The sequence below is a fragment of the Microtus pennsylvanicus genome, chromosome 12 (genome assembly GCF_037038515.1).
Source record: "Microtus pennsylvanicus isolate mMicPen1 chromosome 12, mMicPen1.hap1, whole genome shotgun sequence".
Taxonomy (NCBI): Eukaryota; Metazoa; Chordata; class Mammalia; order Rodentia; family Cricetidae; genus Microtus; species Microtus pennsylvanicus.
Genome location: NC_134590.1, coordinates 6669408 through 6689234, shown reverse-complemented (window position 1 = coordinate 6689234; position 19827 = coordinate 6669408). Strand labels below are relative to the sequence as shown.

The 19827-nt window shown below is 43.5% G+C and overlaps 1 protein-coding gene across 5 annotated transcripts in view; it reads right to left on the bottom strand.

The window, feature by feature from the left end:
- Wdfy3 (WD repeat and FYVE domain containing 3) overlaps positions 1-19827 on the bottom strand; it is a 255135-nt gene that overhangs the window by 78555 nt on the left and 156753 nt on the right. For all 5 annotated transcript variants that reach the window (XM_075942728.1, XM_075942727.1, XM_075942731.1 and 2 more), the window contains 9 exons: positions 17010-17191; positions 15077-15308; positions 11333-11493; positions 9272-9383; positions 5897-6087; positions 4543-4695; positions 3044-3117; positions 2800-2961; positions 1298-1392 (listed from right to left, as the gene is read on the bottom strand). In XM_075942728.1, the coding sequence (XP_075798843.1) occupies positions 1298-1392; positions 2800-2961; positions 3044-3117; positions 4543-4695; positions 5897-6087; positions 9272-9383; positions 11333-11493; positions 15077-15308; positions 17010-17191 (1362 nt within the window). The remainder of the gene's footprint in view (positions 1-1297; positions 1393-2799; positions 2962-3043; positions 3118-4542; positions 4696-5896; positions 6088-9271; positions 9384-11332; positions 11494-15076; positions 15309-17009; positions 17192-19827) is intronic.

Below are 19827 nucleotides of genomic sequence, written 5' to 3'. Positions count from 1 at the left end.
ACTGCCTTTTAAAATATGGATTTGGCAGGGTGTGGTCACACGTGCCTTTAAACTAACATTCTAGAGGTGGGCAGATCTCTGTGAGTTCAAGGCCAGTCTCATCTTCATAGTGAGTTCCAGGCCAGTCAGGTCTACATAGTGAAATAAAAAGTAAATTTAGCTGAGTACAGTGGTGCATGACTTTAATCCCAGTGATCAGGAGGCAGAGGCACCTTGGTTTATATAACAGGTTAGGTCACCCAAAAACAGAAAGGGAATTTATTATTTTATTCATTATGATGCTTCAAGTTCACAAGGGGACTTAGGACACCCTCTTTCAGGTGCCGAGCACCAGGGGGCCTTGGAACACTCAGTTCTAAATAGGATGTCTCCATCTCCCTCCCTCAGGAGTCAGGAACTCTGGGGAAGAGGAGGTGGGAAGGCTGGAAGAGCCAGAGGGGATGGAGGGCATCAGGAAAACAAGAGTGCCTCACTATGAACTCGGAGATTGTGGCAGCATGCCCAGGGCTGGCAGAGGTCTCAGCCAGATGGCCTTCTAGCACTGAAGTAGCAGATACCACCGCCTATCCTTAAACCAGAAGTTGTCTCCAACTAATTTTCACCACCATCTCACTGGGGAAACAAGCCACACCTAAGGGCAGGCCCAAGCTCCACAGTAGACGGCCAACACAAGACAAACTCGATGTAACAGCATTTTCAAAGACTTTTGTCTCACAATGCTTTGTATGGGAACTTGTTTTCTTCTTACAGGTCTTTTGCTTATATATTGTGGTTTCTGATTTTGTTCATGGGTTTTCTGTGCATGTGAATGCGTGTCTCAGTATCCGTATGCTTCTTTCCCTTTGACCCTTTTTTATTCTGTTTTTTTTTCTTTTTGTCCATTCTGGTTTGATTTTATTTTATCTTCTTCTTCTTATTTTATTTTTAGAGGACTGTATTCTAATGAGACAGAAAGACAGGGTGTGGATTTGGATGTGTGTGAGAGTGTAGAGGATTGGGTTGTGGGGGAGACTGAGAAATAATACTAGTAATATGGACATAATTTTAGAAATGAAGTAATTTCAGTTATACCAGAAAAGGACTGCCATGACTCTAAAATCAGGAAAGATTTTATATGTTGTGACCACACTACATTTCTGCATATTACATAGATTTAACATATGACAGATATATCCGTAAAGACAAAAAAATGTAACATAAAGAGGAATGTCACATAATATTTTCACATACAATTCAGTCTCATTTGTATCATATGAGGGCAGAGTGATTAGCTGCCCATTTTCTTTGGTTAACTCACCCACATCAGGTTTCTCTTCATTATTAATTTCCATAACCACGAATTTCTCACAAACTGCAAAGGTTGGCAACGTAGAGGAGATGAACTGGCCAAACCTTTAAATAAAGCAGAAAGCAAAAAAGGTCTAATGTTTCTTTTCCCTAGATCACGAGATACAAAGAAATGAGAAAACAAAAACACACACATTTCTGCTTCGACTTCTATGGCTCTTTAGGTGACAGTATTCGGTTTGCTTTCTCTTAGACCACACCTAGTGCCATCAACACAGGGATGTCTCTAGGTTTTCAGAAGTCTGGGCTCCTCAACGCACTGAGCCACGTGACTTAACAAGCTGGAGAGCATGGCAGGTCAGGTTAGAATGCTCTGGCCGATCTGTGTGAGTCCACTGAGCCGGGGATAGAGAGCTTGGGTTCAGAATACAGGCTAGGTTATACATATATGATGTGTGTGCGTGGATATAAGTATATTTATATGCACACACACACAGAGGCACTGACTGACTTTTAACAATGTGACCAGAGACAAGCAGTTAGAGTTCTCTGGGCCCTTGTTCATTTACAAAGAAAGTGAAAAACTTAAAAAGTTAAAATGTTGATGAGGTTTGGTGATAATTTCATCTAAGTGATTATATGGCAGAATAAATTCTAAATAAATAATAGTAATTAAGATAATTGAAATTCTCCAAAACAGTGTCAAAGCCTCAGCTTTGAATATCAAAGTTAAAAGCATCAAACAACTTTCTGCAAACTCCATAAATAAAAGGAAAGACTCTGAATTTCCCTCATGTTAAAAAAAAAAACTATTACCTACAGCATAGGCGTGCAAGTGTGTGTTTGTGTGTGACTGTGGGGTAAGCATGTGTGTAGGGGTGAGTGCCTGTGCATCTGTGCAGGACAGAGAATGAACTGCCTTTCCTACCTTGTCCTTCTCTACTTTGTTCTTTTGAGACTGGGTCTCTTCCTGAGCCTGGTGCTCCTATGTGACAGCTGGGCGAGCAGCCAGCCCCAGTGACCCTTCTGTCTCTGCTTCCATCTGTATGGGGTTACAGGCAGACCTGGCTTGCTATGTAGGTGCTACTCAGCTCATCACAGCTGCATAGCAAGTGATCTTACACCCGAGCCATCTCTTCAGTTACTCTAAATAAATTAATACTCAAATCATATAAAATATTTCTGTCGCAACAATAAAGCTTCATCTGTTTCTGAGTGACAGAGGGTAAGGCAAGGTGCAAAGCAGAAGTCTATATGCATGTGTGTGACACACACCCGAGAATGAACAGGCCTTGAGGAGTGAGGGTGGGGCTGACAATTCCTATAATAAAAACTCTCACATCTAGGTCTGCCAATGTTTTTGGCTGATTTCCATACCCCTTCCCACACCTTACTGCACGATACTGACATTACATTTGTTACATGAGCATAGGGACCCTAGGGACCAATTCCATCCAACTCAACTCATCTCTACCTCACTGGCGAGTTCAGTCTCTAGAGAGACAAACCCACCTGAGCAGGTCGTTGCTGCTGGGAAAGCCCTGCAGCAGGAAGCTCAGGACATTACTAATAGCAGCAATGGTCGGCTGGGACAAGGACATGTCTCGGAGAGTCAGGAGCAGCTTGGGGATTAGCTGAAATTCCCTCATTAACTTGGCATTCTTGGAAGCCTCACTGTAAGAGAAAGACAGTTCACACATTGCAAGACCATCTCTTTCACAAGTGGACAGTCAACCACATGAGCATTAACTAATACCTGGACTCGGTCAGCAGTTCAATGAAGTGTTCAAATAAAGAAAGATGAAGTTCATACGGTGCGTGGAGCCAGACCTACAACAAAGCATGAACAACAGAATATTTAAGCCTGAAAATGCCCCATTGTCAGCAGAACAAAATCAAGCACATTAATGGAACATACTTTAGTCATATAATTAACTATACACAGTAGAAAATGGGGAGAAAAATCAATCACTATAAACAGACCCAAGAAGACAGAAATGCAATTACCATGCTTTTAAATCTATTATATATATTCTATATGTCATTCATAAAGATAAATTTTTAAAGTTTGGAAAATTTTTAAAGTTTGGAAAAGTGAAAATAGCCAAGTAGAAGTGCATTCACGAAAAAGCATTTTTAAATAAAAAGAGAATAGAAAAAGCCTTCTTCAGATGGGAGAATTCATTGCCAGCAGACCTAGGTTATAATTCAGGTACAAGTGGAATACAGGCTAACGAGAAGGCTTAGTCATCAGGAGCCCTCGCTGCTCTTGAGAGGAGACAGCTTCAGTTCCCAGCACCCAAACTGGATGGTGCACAGCTACCTGTAACTGCAGCTAAAGGGGACCTGAAACCCTATTCTGGTCTCCTTGGGTACTGTACACGGGCACAGATATACTTACATAAAAAATAAAAATAAAATCTTTAAAGAGCTGTAAATATGATACATTTGGGCAATGAAAAGATTTTTTTAAATGCATTTAAAAAATTAACTGATCATTTAAGGTGAAAATAATATGAACTATTTTGGATATTATAAATTAGAAAAATGTGCAAATACAGCAAAAGGATAGGAAAGAAGAAATGGACATAGTACAATATTCTTCAAAGATAAACCACATTATTTTAGATTATAAAATAATAAAGAAAATATATGCTGTTATGATTATTTTATTTTTGAAATGGCTGTTTATAAAAAGGGGAGGAATTATTTATAGACCATTGTGGCTTAGTAATAAAAGATGCTCTAGGAAGTCATGGAGTAGAAAGGTACTGTGAAATGGAGCCAGAATTTGGTATTCAATTCATGTTTGCATATTAAATGGTAATCATAAACTTGAAATCAGAGGAATCATAAACTTGAAATCATTAACTTGAAAACTGCTGTTTTAGGGAACACATTCTTTCACTATGGAGCTGCTAACCACCCAGACTCCACTTCTCGTGGAAAAGTTTCTTTCACAAGAGCGTAATGGGAACCTTTGGTTTCGCCTGCTGCAGTAGAAATGGGCAGTTGCAGGGTATGCATTAAGCATTTAGTTTCTGTAACATTTGTAGAACAGGAAATATTTGGAGAAAAGGAAATATAATTACTTGATTTCTTATGTTTTACTAAATGGTACTGATATAATCATAAAATTACATGATTTCAGACACATATAACTGAGATAAAAATGCTTAACTCTCTCGGAGAAGAAAAAAGAAAAAGCTGAATAGATCCATCAACTTTGTATTACGAGTTAGTGTGTATACTTACTTCAAAATCACAAAGCAGGTCCTGGAAAGCCGTGGAATTGGGAATAATGGATGTCTCATGGCCACTGTCAACGGTCCCCACCAGGGAAAAGGTGAGATGCAGGATGTGGCTGTTGAGAAGGGAGCGTTTCTTTTTTAGCAGCATTGCCAACAACTGGAAGAAGAAGCACAACAGGCCTATTGCAGATAATCAAGTGGATCGTGGCACATAGAACGGATCTAGTCAACGGGTTAACTCTTTGTTGGCTTCATGACCTAATGCTATTAGGGCAGGTGAGGTCCCGCTGGGTGAAAGGAGCCACTGGGGATGTACTCGGAGAAACAGTCCTCAGTCCCTTCCTGTCTCCTGCTGCATGAGATCAACAGCTCTCCTCAGGCACATGCTCTCCACTCCGATGTCCTATTTTACAGCCGGCCAGCAGTCACAGAGCTAGCAGATCGTGGACCAAGCCTCCAACAGCACAAGCCGGAAGACAGCATCCCTGCCTTCATGCTGGCTTTCACAGGCGTCCAGTGACAACAACGAAAGTCCGACAGCAGAGACTCAGTGTTCCCTCAAATATTTAAACCGTTTACACAGCAGAGAACAACGCCAGTCTCACAACCCCCTCTGCACCGTCGGGAACCCCCGTGTGTGCTCGCTGTACAGTGGCTCTCCATACTTAGTGAGTATGAGAGCTAGAGATGAAGGGGAGTGAAACAGAAGGGAGCCACAAAGAAAATGGGGAAAGCTTTGAGGGGTCACCAACCCCCAGTCTCTCCAAGGAACAGCTAACCTGATCCATTTCACTTCACTCCTTCTGGGTAGGGAAAGAACACCCAAGCAAGCAAACAGCACTCTGAACACGGCTGGCTTTCTCTATCCATGGCGTTTGAACATACAGATTAGGTCAAACTGAGGTCAAAAACATCCCATTTAAAAGCTTTGTACAGACATTTCCTCTGATTATCCCCTAACCACCGCACTATATAGTAACTGAAGGGGGAGAACTGTAGGGACAGACTTCACATAGTAGTATGAGCGGATAAATATCTCAGCGTTCAGCACATGGACTAGTCACACCCAGGTCACATGCAAAAGCAGCATGGATGGATGAGATGTGGATGAGACTTGCACAGAGACCTGGAACCATTCCGTAGGACAGCGAGGGTCCAGCGCCTCATATATATCAAGGCTGCCGAAACAATGCAGTCTGCAGGACACGCGAGACTGAAAGACGCGGACCTGAGAAACCAAAGTTAAAGCCACACAGATGTCTCCTCATTCAATACGCTTCCAGTTTAGAAAACAGGACTGATGAGAATGAGGTGATCTGGGTAAAGTGGAGTGACGGTAAAGCCTTACGGTTACCAACCTGATAGCCCTTGATTCTCTCCATCTCCTTACTGGCTAGCGGGTTACTCTTGACCACACAGACCAGGGCCTTGACTGCTGCATACAACCCTTCCACATCAGAGGCCATGGCCACCAGGCCCAGGATGGCAGCAGCTCCTCCAATGTACTGCAGCGTAGTGGCAACAGGCTTAGGGACAAACGTTCTTACTCCTGATTGAAAAGAGAGTGAATGATAATTAAATAGATTTCCCATGCAAACAAGAAGTCACACTGACGAGTTTGCTCAGTCACATATTTCATAAAAAAAAAAAAGAAAGAAAAATCTGGGAGAAGGCAGTGTTAGTTTACGGACTCCCAGAAAGGCGTGATACAAGCATATAGAATGGGTTTAGAGCAGCTTCACCTATCCAGTACATGGTGCTGGGCAAGAGACAGGCTAGAAACACAGAGGTCAGGAACGTGATCTGGGGTGAGAAAGAGTTTCCTAGTTTCTGCTGGGGATCCATGTGGGGAAATGAGTGCAGGCCAGGGATGCTGCGCCGGTGAGCGCTACCTGCCTGCTCCTTAGGACTGAGTGATTAAGATGCCCAATCAGAGGCTGGAGAGATGGCTCAGTGGTTAGAGTACAGCGTGTGGTCCTAGAGAGCCTGAGTTCAACTCTTAGCACTCATGTTAGGTGGCTCACAACCTCCCATAACACCAGCTTCAGGATCCAGCATGTTTGGCCTCTGAGGGTGCCTGCCCATACGTGCACCTCAGCTTCTACATATACACATACTTAAAACTTAAAACAAATCTTTAAAAATAAAAGTAGCTGTGACGTGTAGCCCCTGTTACTAAGAAGGATGGATGAAGATCACTTGAGCCCAGAGTTTTGAGATCAGTCACAATATAAAACGTATGAGAAATCATTATTTTATACTTAGCTAAAATTGCATTTGTACGTATAAGTATATGTGCATGTACACACATTTCAAATGAAATTACATCATACAGGCTTCTAATACTCCTCCCACAAACTATTTAACAAACCTTCAATTAGTACCAGGCACGGGAAATCTTTCAAGTGGTTAGTCAGGGGAGTATGTCCAAGAGAGCCCCAAAACAATAGAGCCTATTGCCAAAGCCCTGGATGTGTCCCTGTCGCCATAGCTCCTGGATGTCTCCCTATTGCCAAAGCCCTGGATGTCTCCCTGTTGCCATAGCTCCTGGATGTCTCCCTGTTGCCAAAGCCCTGGATGTCTCCCTGTTGCCATAGCTCCTGGATGTCTCCCTATTGCCAAAGCCCTGGATGTCTCCCTGTTGCCATAGCTCCTGGATGTCTTCCTGTTGCTAAAGCCCTGGATGTGTCCCTGTTGCCATAGCTCCTGGATGCCTCCCAAATGCCAAAGACATTACAGATACTTTGAGGATTTGAGCTGGAACTGACCCCAAACCTCCTCCTTGAGGACTATTTTCCATAGTACTAGAAGGTGCAATGCAAGGTGCTGAGGGAGGAGAAGATCAAGAGTCCTGGCCAGGTGTGGCACTATGTCCATCACAATGACCAGGGGCAAGCTATCCTTATAAGTGCTGCCCAGCCATGACACACAGCTGGTAAGGTCATGGACCTGAGGATCTTCTAGGGCGATTTTCCTAACCTACTATAACCTGGCTACAGTCTCCACACTTACCTTTATGTGTGCACCTCCATCAATCTCTATTTGCAGAAGCAAGAGATCAGTATAGAAAGTCACAACAGATCAAAATGCAGATCAGCTGATCATACGGTACCCAGCCCCATCTCTCAGGGAACAGGATGGAGGAGAGGCTGGGGAAAATGTAAGACCAGGAAGTCTGCTATGAAACTGTGACTCTTAGAAGTGACAGAGAAGCTGTGTTCATGAAATCTCAATATGTCTCCCTAAAGACCTGAACAGTTCCAGCAACGGTTGATATCCTAATGTCGATATCTCATTGGGACCCACAACGTGATGAAGAGTGACAGGCAGCTGACAACTGCTGAGAGAAAGAGACTCAATCTTCACTGGAGATGAGCTCTCTGATTGGGTTACCCCAAACCAAGTGGACAGCCTTAAACACAGGCATGCAAGCAACTGAGCAGACTCAGCAGGCTGTACTTATAAGTTGGTTCAGTTCTCTGAATGTGTAAAGACGATGGTTTGAAGAGAACAGGCTGTGAATCTGGGAAGCCAGGAGGCAGGGCCCTTAGACATGAGGGATAGGAGGGAGGAGAGAAATGATGTGATTATAGTTTAACTAAATAAAAAAGGAAAAACCCAATATAAATATACCCACATGTTAATATGAATTTAATGTTTATAGGCTTTGCAGCATTTATAACATTTTAATCCATGAGAACCATGGATTTTGAGAACTATTTTCTAAGGCTATCAGGGTAAGTGTTATTCACAGGGAAGGAAACTGAAGTCTAAGCAGCTTAGATGCTTGGCCTGAGTCACTCAGTGGGAAGGCAGGAATCGGAACCTGGTCTGCCAATGCTTTGCTCATCACTTCCCACCACACCACACTGTGCTGGGGGCTTCTGCAAAGAATGGAAAGTCCTAAGTCCCAAAGCGGTGCTCCATCAAACAGAAGACCTTTAATAATACAATATTACTACAAAAGAAAAGCAGGGTCAGGATATGGCCAGCATAGGGTGCTGAAAATTGCAAGGACGAATTAAACATAGGAGTTGGCCCAGCAAAACTGCTTGTTACTCTAAAAAGGAACCAGCATCACGGGAGCACAACTTTAATCAGTTCTCCTGAAGCCTGGGAGCCTGATTGGGGTGCCTTGATCCTGCCTAACCATAAACTCCAACTCCAAGACAGAGTGTGGAGCTCTAGCCGAGGCAACTCTGATGCCTGTGACATGTGGATCGTGTCTACACCCAGAAGGCAACTCTGATGATGCCTGTGACAGGCGGACCGTGTCTACACCCAGAAGCTCCCCTACTTGACTCTTTCTGCCGCTGTCTGGAGTTACTGGGGAAGAGACTAATGGCTTCGTGCCTGCTACAGTCTACAATGGAGCGACAACCCCAGTTCTTTCAGATCATTTCTAAGGAACAGAAAGACGTACGAGCAAAACCAGCATAGAATGAAACCACAAAGTAACCAATGCTTTGATTTTCACAACTGTTTCAACATGCCATTTGCAGTTTGTACAGAAGCTCAGGAGATTTCATGAGTGCTCATAATTTTTAAATATGATTAGAATTTGGTACAAATTCATAACACGGCAGGAACATGATCTTTAATGTTAAAGTGTAATGTCAAGTGCTTCAAAATATAAACTTAAAAAATTCCTTGTCTCCCTTTTTATGAATATGAAGGAAAGAAATGCACATTTGAAAGCAAAGAATTTGAAATAAGAAAGACAACTTACTCACCCAAGTAACCAATGAGAGCAGCCCCAATTGTGCGTGCTGGGCCATTGAGATGGCCTGCGGCATTGTGAACCAGCTTCACCGGGGTGGCATTCTCATGGGAGGAAATGCCCAGCTGGAGAACAGGAAAGGAAAAGAACACAGTCAGAGAAGAATGGTCTGGAATGGTGCTACCACTCCTATGATGGGTAAACCCTTTCTGTCTCCTCCTTACAGAACATGTAAATATGAGTCTTCTTTACAATCTTTCCTTTAACTGGGCAAGGACTTCCAAAGTATGAGATTTCATAAAAGTAATTTTAAACACAGTCGACAGAGGTAAAGATAGCAGAAATATTTGAGAGACTTCCTGAACAGACCTCCCCCATGGCTTGAAGACTGTCCACCATTCAGTGCCTTGCAGACAAATACCGTTGATGATGCAGTTTTATCCAGACCCAATCAGCTTTATTTGTATAAAATTTCCAAGATTACAGATGAAACATGATTGCATAAGGAAAATACAAAACATACCGACTAGGCTCTTCTGCCATAGAGCCAGAATCACAGAGAAAACCTTTTTTTTTTTATTGTATTTGCTTAAATTTTAACAGTATCAGTATTTTTTTTTTTAAAAAAAGGAAGTCTATGTGGTGGTCCAAGCTTAAAATTTCAGTGTCTAGGAGGCTAAGGCAGGAGGAATCCAGGTCAAGACTGATGTGGGCTATGCAATGAGAACTTGCTTCAGAAAGCACAAACCAGTCAGCCTAATAACTTATCAAACAAACACTAGAAATTGTGTTCTTTAGGATCATAAAGTTCAACTTCTTAACATTCTGTGGCGTGGGGTCACACCCAGGGAATGTGTGCGAAGAAAGTGTTCTACGGCTCAGCTACACTCAGCCCGAACTTGACACTGCCAACATAAGCGCTGATACTCAGCAAGATATTCTCAGTTTCCCAATTAAGCTAAATATTTAAATATGTTTGGCCTAAATTAGGAGTAAAATGTACCAAATATAAATGGCACATGAAGGTGGCAATATGGAAAAACAAATATGCTAATTAAAGTCCCAGAATAAAACTAAGAAAATGCATCAGAAAGGTAGTTGCAAATCTAATTACTGAAAGGTAGTGGAAGATGTGAATTTATATTTCAAGAGAGTCAATGCTTCCATTCCAATCACGGAACACATTTCTCAAAAAGTCTAGGTATTTCATATTTGATTTTTAGAGATCGAATGTTTAAAAAAGAAAGAAAACACAAAGAGAACAATCACTTCAGATGCTCAGGTCTGCATTGGAAAACTACACAATACAACAAAGGAAATAGTTTGGTTTGACTGAATTGTCAACTTGACACAACCTAGAACCACCTGAAAGGAAAGTCTCCAATCGAGAACTGTCTAATCAGATTGGCCTGTGGCCATGTCTGCGGGGAACTGTCTTACTAACTGATTGATGCAGGTGAGACTGGCCCACTGTGGGCGGCACCATCCCTAGGCACCCTAGGCAGGTTATCTAGAGCTGCATAAATAACTAAGCATGAACCCGAGAGGGAGTCACATGCAGGGTTCCTCCACTTCTTGTTTGAGTTCCTGCCATGATTCAGTGAGGGACTGAAACCTAACACAAGAAATAACCCTTTTCTTGCCATAAGCTGCTTTTGGTCCAAGTGTTGTGTCAGTGAGAGAATGACACCAGAAGAGGAAATGAGTAACAAATGTTGCAGTTACATCCAGCAACCCTGCCCTGTGGGGAGGAAGACCATGGCAGTCTCTTGGATGCTTTACCAAATTACCACCAGCTAAGAACAACATTAACTTGATGATCTTAGTTTTGAAGATGTGAGGACAAACCGGGTCCTGGCGGCCTAGGAGAGTACTGGCAGCATTGTATTGGTTGTGGAGAACCCATTGTCTTTCCACCTACATTTGTTGGCCCATGTTCCCTTGTTTTCATCTTTAAAGCAAGCAGCATCGCCTTCTACTACATTGGGCTTCACCTCTGAGGGACCCTGAGGGCCCATCTGGACCACCCTCCCAGTGAGAACCGCCATGGTGAACTAGGAGAGCGTTCACTTACCTGTTTAGCGATAGCTTTGCTGTCTAACTTGTTATAGACTTTCCGAATTCTCGCCACTGTTAGGGAGGACACGGAAAGCGCATAGAGGCCAAATGACACCTTTTCCTCTGCAACTAGTGACACAGGCGAAGGAATGACACCTTCAGACTTTACATCTTTACCTTCAAAAGAAAGAGTGTGTCTTATCACAATGGCCAACAGTTTTCTACACACTCAGAACAAAGTGTCTATTCTTACTGTCATTCTTGCCTGGGTGGCTTTAAATATTTTTTAAAGTGGAAATAAAAGACAGCCAGATTTCAAAGCCATTTTGCCTTTTTAGCTCTTGTCTATTTCTGTGACTACAGTATAGGCAAGGGGCTGCCAGTCATACAAGCCTACACCGTTGTACTCTTACCGAACCTGACCACCAGGCCTACTGCACAGGGGGCAAAGGGATGAAAACTCCATCTAACAAACCATCAAACACTCCATATATATATTTGAGAGAAATATAATATGCACGAGGCGGGGCAGAGAACTAGGCCCTTGGGGATATTAACCCACTGAGCACAGGGTCGGCTCTCATCAGACACAAGGCTGAGTAAACAGAGTACTCAATCATCCTCTAGTTAGTATTTAGAACTTCTCTGTCATAACCTAGGTCTCTGAGACCATGACTGAAATCAGAACAAGAACAAGGCAGATGTGACACACCTGAGTGTCACAAGTAAACTGTAGTCAAAAACGGATTTCAGAAAACGGATTATTAGGAGTGATAGCTTTAATCTTGAGAATTTTGTTTATTGGACCCACTTGTTCTTTTTTCAACATTTTAATATTTAAATTGCTTCATGTGATAGAAGTAACATAAAGAAAATAAGATTGAAGTTGATCAAAATCATCTTTAATTCAAGAAGAAAACATAGGAAATTAGCGAGTAGATAACGAATCAAAAAAGGACAGCGTGATTGTGAAAAGTACAGCGTGACTGTGAAAAGGACAGCGTGACTGTGAAAAGTACAGCTTAACTGTGAAAAGGACAGCGTGACTGTGAAAAGGACAGCGTAACTGTGAAAAGGACAGCGTGACTGTGAAAAGGACAGCGTGACTGTGAAAAGGACAGCGTGACTGTGAAAAGGACAGCGTGACTGTGAAAAGGACAGCGTGACTGTGAAAAGGACAGCGTGACTGTGAAAAGGACAGCGTGACTGTGAAAAGGACAGCGTGACTGTGAAAAGGAAGTGATTGTGAAAAGGACAGTGATTGTGAAAAGGACAGTGATTGTGAAAAGGACAGTGTGACTGTGAAAAGGACAGCGTGACTGTGAAAAGGACAGCGTGACTGTGAAAAGGACAGCGTGACTGTGAAAAGGACAGCGTGACTGTGAAAAGGACAGCGTGACTGTGAAAAGGACAGCGTGACTGTGAAAAGGACAGCGTGACTGTGAAAAGGACAGTGATTGTGAAAAGGACAGTGATTGTGAAAAGGACAGTGTGATTGTGAAAAGGACAGCGTGACTGTGAAAAGGACAGCGTGACTGTGAAAAGGACAGCGTGACTGTGAAAAGGACAGCGTGACTGTGAAAAGGACAGCGTGACTGTGAAAAGGACAGCGTGACTGTGAAAAGGACAGCGTGACTGTGAAAAGGACAGTGTGACTGTGAAAAGGACAGCGTGACTGTGAAAAGGACAGTGATTGTGAAAAGTACAGCGTGACTGAAAAGGACAGTGTGATTGTGAAAAGGACAGTGTGATTGTGAAAAGGACAGTGTGATTGTGAAAAGGACAGCGTGATTGTGAAAAGTACAGCGTGACTGTGAAAAGGACAGCGTGATTGTGAAAAGGACAGTGTGATTGTGAAAAGGACAACGTGACTGTGAAAAGGACAGCGTGACTGTGAAAAGGACAGTGTGACTGTGAAAAGGACAGCGTGACTGTGAAAAGGACAGCGTGACTGTGAAAAGGACAGTGATTGTGAAAAGGACAGTGTGATTGTGAAAAGGACAGTGTGATTGTGAAAAGGACAGCGTGACTGTGAAAAGGATAGTGATTGTGAAAAGGACAGCGTGATTGTGAAAAGGACAGTGTGATTGTGAAAAGGACAGCGTGATTGTGAAAAGGACAGTGATTGTGAAAAGGACAGTGTGATTGTGAAAAGGACAGCGTGACTGTGAAAAGGACAGTGATTGTGAAAAGGACAGCGTGATTGTGAAAAGGACAGTGTGACTGTGAAAAGGACAGTGTGACTGTGAAAAGGACAGTGTGATTGTGAAAAGGACAGCGTGATTGTGAAAAGGACAGCGTGACTGTGAAAAGTACAGTGTGACTGTGAAAAGTACAGCGTGACTGTGAAAAGTACAGCGTGACTGTGAAAAGGACAGCGTGATTGTGAAAAGGACAGCGTGACTGTGAAAAGTACAGTGTGACTGTGAAAAGTACAGTGTGACTGTGAAAAGGACAGTGTGATTGTGAAAAGTACAGCGTGACTGTGAAAAGTACAGTGTGACTGTGAAAAGGACAGTGTGATTGTGAAAAGTACAGCGTGACTGTGAAAAGTACAGCGTGACTGTGAAAAGTACAGTGTGACTGTGAAAAGTACAGCGTGATTGTGAAAAGGACAGTGTGATTGTGAAAAGTACAGTGTGACTGTGAAAAGGACAGTGTGACTGTGAAAAGGACAGCGTGACTGTGAAAAGGACAGCGTGATTGTGAAAAGTACAGTGTGACTGTGAAAAGTACAGCGTGACTGTGAAAAGTACAGTGTGACTGTGAAAAGGACAGTGTGATTGTGAAAAGTACAGTGTGATTGTGAAAAGTACAGCGTGACTGTGAAAAGGACAGTGATTGTGAAAAGGACAGTGTGATTGTGAAAAGTACAGCGTGACTGTGAAAAGGACAGTGATTGTGAAAAGGACAGTGTGATTGTGAAAAGGACAGTGATTGTGAAAAGGACAGTGATTGTGAAAAGGACAGTGTGATTGTGAAAAGTACAGCGTGACTGTGAAAAGGACAGTGATTGTGAAAAGGACAGTGTGATTGTGAAAAGTACAGCGTGACTGTGAAAAGTACAGTGTGACTGTGAAAAGGACAGTGTGATTGTGAAAAGGACAGCGTGATTGTGAAAAGGACAGCGTGACTGTGAAAAGTACAGTGTGATTGTGAAAAGGACAGTGTGATTGTGAAAAGGACAGCGTGACTGTGAAAAGGACAGCGTGACTGTGAAAAGGACAGTGTGACTGTGAAAAGTACAGTGTGACTGTGAAAAGGACAGTGTGATTGTGAAAAGGACAGCGTGATTGTGAAAAGGACAGTGTGATTGTGAAAAGTACAGCGTGACTGTGAAAAGTACAGTGTGACTGTGAAAAGGAGTACTATATTTTCTTTCTTTTTTTCCCTTTCTTCTTTTAGTTTTCCGAGACAGGGTTTCTCCATGTAGCCCTGAGCTGTCCTGGAACTAGCTCTTGTAGATCAGGCTGGCCTTAAACTCACAGAGATCCACCTGCCTCTGCCTCCCAAATGCTGGCGGGTCTCACCACTGCCTGGCTCTATATTTTGCCTTCTCTATCAATTTATTTGTGATGCTGGGAACCTAGACATGGCAGCAAAACACTCTAATCCTGAGCTATATCCTCAACCCGAGAAGAGCAATTTCAACAGGAGTGATCGATACAATTAAAAAGCACATACCCAGGCCTACACACACATGAATCTCTGCAGAAGTTATGTCCCATACAGTGCGCAGAACTGAGGCTAAGTTACTCACATGGCACGCAGACAGCCTGGAAACTTCCAACGTAATTTGGTCCAAGTTCATAGATAGTGGTGACACTGGAAGGAGGTAGAACTTCCTCTAAGAAGTGAGTGGGCCCCAGGCGCCAAACCAGTGACGCGGTGTGGCGCTGTGCAGGCGGAGTCCCGATGTAGGCGTAGACTGTGCTCAGCACTGGGGGATTTGCTGAGCCGGAGCCTCCAGGAGTGCTGTGGACATAATGCAACTGCAGAGAAGACACAAGGGTGAGGCGGCGAAAACTTGGAACCCAGGAATAACTACTTTTACGTTATATGTGTTCTCATTATCCCAAGACCACACCATATATTCAAACCAAGTTGAGAATCCAAAGGGCAAGATTCTACGGTCTGTAACTGGGTGCTCAGTGCAGAGATTTGTCATCAGATTCTCACAAAGTACATTATATAGAGAAATGGCAACAATTGAATATAGGGCTACTATCACTCACTGCCTGTGGTCTAATTATCAGATTAATGATGCTTCTTTGAAAATGTAGAGTTCACAGTTTCTATGATGAAACCAATTTTGATATGAGTCTAATGAAAATTACTGATTAAAAGTATCTTAATAGTAAGAAAAATAAAATCTATAATTCATATGCACATATATTATCTCAACAGAAGACAGGCATGGTTGATTGACATTCTCAGAGTTGAAAATGTTTTGTTTACTGATGAGACATCTTGATTATCAATCAACTCATTTTAAATAAATATATATTTCAGTCGGGTGTAAGAGATGAGGAATTAAGGGTCTACCTGTAACGGTAGCTTCTGTGACAGGTGAGGGACATTGCCACTGATTTGTTTTCCATAACATCAGCCAAACTCAGATCATACCCAAAATTTTACATTATTAAAGAATGATCCCAGTGTTGTCAGCAACATGGTGGTGAGGACCCACATGTCCATACCAGCCTGACTACTCTCAGTAGACGTGTGTACTTGGACATGTGTGTGTAATGCTGCTGTGTGCCTCTCAATCCTAAAAGCTGGCGACACAATAGTGTGAATAAAGAGGAAGCTAGCAGTCTAGAGACTCACGTTAAACACTACCATACACCAAGGAATCAGCGAATACTGCAATGGGAAGTCCGGCATCTATCTCATTGGCACAGAATGTCACGATAAAACATCACTACCACCGGGGAAGAAGATGATTCCAGGAAGCTGATGTTTACACACAAGGAGACTAATCTGCTTTCGTTATTCTCTCAAATAACATCAGAGTAAGATGGACACTGTCTCACACAAGAATTTTAACCTTGCTGAGTTCTGTTCAAAGTAAGGACAGCTTACAGCCTGCACCGGAAATGCTTTAGATCGATTTAGTCTGAACTGGAAGTGCTTTAGACAGATTTTCCAGACTTTGGCATATCTATGCAAACTTTGCTACTCAGAAAATGTAAAATTCAAAATACTTTGAAATCCCCCCCCCCACACACACACCTTTTGCGAATGATACTGGCACTCAGGAAGTTTTAGATTTTGGTGTATTTTGAACTTGAGGTTTAGAAACGTTCAACTGAGACCAATATTCACCTCATTCAGGAAGGAATTCTTTACTCCTCCTTCCCAGTGCTCCTGAATACTAGAGTGTGACATTCTTTATACATCCCCATCCCTTCCCACAGCATAAGCACCCAAGGGAAACCCAGGCATGGTGGCCTGCATCAGTGAGCAGCACCGGAGAGGTGGAGGAGGAAGGCTCACAGATGCTGGTACTAACCAACCTAGTCATCCTGTGAGCTCTAGGTTTAGAGGGACCCCGTCTTAGAAACAGAGTGGTGAGCAACAGAGGAAGACACCCAAAGTCATCGGCTGGCCTCCATATACGTACACATGTACGTACGCACGCACAGGAGCTGGCTTGAGAAGGGCTGTGTCTCCCGGTGCAGAAGGCTTACCTTCACAGTGCTGACGAGCTGCCCGTCGATATAGAGGGCGGCGGTGCTGTTCTTCAGCATGCCTTTGCTCATCAGCAGGACCAGATGATGCCACTGCCCCTCCACTATCAGTTCTCCACATCGAAAGCGGGCACAGCACGGGAGAATCTCATAGAAGGAGGATTCTTCACTGAAGTCATCAACTACAGCAGAGGGAAAGAGTCACAGCGCATGCCCACCCTGCCCCTGTTCTGTAACCATCAGCATCAGAGGAAGGCTGCTCATCCCATAGACCATCCTGCCCAGAATCTCAGGACAGCAGCTCTGCGTGGCTCTGTGTGGAAGGCATCGCCGGTTGTAAGCTCTTGCTTTCTGGGAGAACCTTGTCCTACAGTTATCTTCTTCTGCCAGCTTCCCCAACTCTATACGTTTTCTGCTCTCCCCACTTCTGCCTGATATGTAGCACTAGTCACACCATGCTAGCAACAGGTTTACACAATGCAAACAGTAAGATTACAGGAAAGCGAGAATTTTCTTTTCTTATCTTTGTTCTTTATTTTTGAGACTGTAATTTAATTACCACAGTACTCCCTTTTGCTTTCTCCTTCCCACCCCACCTCAGCTCCTCCCACATCTTCCCTCTTCCCTTTCTCCTCTTACCCCCAGCTCCTCCCAGGTCTCCCTCCTTCCCTTTCTCCTCCCACCCCCACCTCCACCTCCAACTCCTCCCAGATCCTTCCCATCTCCCTTTCCAGTTGTTCAGAATAAATTTTGATCAACTATAACAAAAAACAAACAAAGGGTTCATATTAATTTCATTTTAATGTTCATCTAACTGAAAATTTATGCACTGTCTTTTGTTTTGTTTGTTGTTCTTGGTGGTGTTAGGGGGCAAATCCAGAACCTGACACGTGCCAACATGTATTCTTCCCCTGAGTTATAGCAAAGTCTTGCTCTTTCTCACAATTTGTAATGGGGGAGACATTAGCTGAGAGACAGAGGTTAAAACCACATTGAAAAAAGGGCATGAATGAGCTAACATAACCCATAACCAACTTGGGAGCAGACAGGAAAGAGCATTAAATAAGTACATTTAAAAGTAAAGTTCCAATTATATGAAAGAACCACAAACAAAATGCTGATTCCTGCTTTGGGCCTATGAAGATAGCTATTACAGTAAAGCATCAGATCTTATTTAGAATGAGAATTCCTTTAAGAGAGAAGACACCACAAATGCAAAATCCACTGAGTGATGGACAACTGGAGCAGAACGGAGAAACCCACGTAAGAAGTGGAGATGGCCTCAGGAAGCCACAATAACAGACCAGCAGCGTGAAGAACATCATAGGAAGCACAGGGCTGGCGTGTGCTTAGCATGTATGGAGCCCTGGTGTCAATCACACCCACCCACACACACCCAAACCAGCTCATAGGTAAAGGCACTTATTACTGAGTCTGATAGCCTGAGTTTGATACCCCGGACTCACAGTGGCACAGGCTCCTGTCTTGCATGCCCCCAAAGGCACACCAGAGGAAAAAGTTGTGCTTCCCTTCCTTATTAATAAACAGAAAATATTCTCCAGTACTGAAGGTGATATTACTTAAAAACTCTATGGGGCATGTGGTAGTTTGAAAGAAAATGGCCCTCAAAGGGTGTGGCAGTACTAGAAGGTGTGCTTTGCTGGAGGAAGTGTGTCAGGGTGAAGGCAGGCACTGAGGTCTCATATATGCTCAAGCTATGCCCAGTGGGACAGGCTACTCCTTACTGCCTGCCCAAGAGGCAGAACTCTCAGCTACGTCTCCAGCACTACGTCTGCCTACATGCTGCAATGTCCCGCCATGGTGGTAACAGACTGAACTTCTGAACCATACGCTCCCTCAATTAAATAAGAGCTGCCATGGTCATGGTATCTCTGCACAGTAGTACAAACCCTAACGAAGACCAGGGTGGGTGTGGCGGTTCAGCTCCTACAGTGCTTGCCTGTCATGCACAGAAGCCAGACTCGGTCCCTAACGCTGCACAACACTGCACAACACTGCACAACACTGCATGTGGCTGCGGGGCCTGCTTGCAATCACAGCAGGAGGGGTGGAGGCAGCAGGAGCTAACAGTGAGACTTCCATCTCAGAAGCAAACCAATAGTAATGGAGTCAGAGTTTCCCCTTTGGAGAGGAATGGACGGTGCGCCACAGTAAGACAGCGCAAGGCCTGGCAGTTGAGGGTTACTCAAGGCTTCGAGCTGGGCAACTAGCTATCACCAAGACAAAAAATAGACAGAGAGGTAGGTTTCATGAACAAATCTCAGACAAGGTCCTGTACAGAAGAAAATTCAAGTCTTTAAATGCAGATGTTCTCTATGCATGTGAAATACAAACACCAGGCTTACAAGATGGGACAGACTTTTAAAAAAGATGACTTCATGGTTCCTGGGGTAACGTGGACTTAGGCAAGCAAAAAATGATGACCCTTCTCTTCCCAGGGAGAACAGATTGGACCAAAGAACATTAATTTTGAAGGAAAGATGCAAGAAAAACCTATCAGAGGGAGGTGTGAGAGAGGGTGGGGAGAAGGGCGACGTGACTGAAATGGGAACCCTCGGCACAGCATCAGGACCAGAATCCTAAGCGCTGGCACGCGAGATGCGCCCTCGCTCAGGCTCAGCCTCTGCTGCTTGCCTTAAGTGGGGTGTACTTAGGACCAAACGACACAGCATAGACGTAGGAAATTCTCAAAGAATATGTGTATGTGTATGTATGTATGTGTGTACGTATGAAACACAAACAGAAAAGTATCTTACAATTCACTGGTAAATAGGCGAAAATCCATATAACCTGCTCT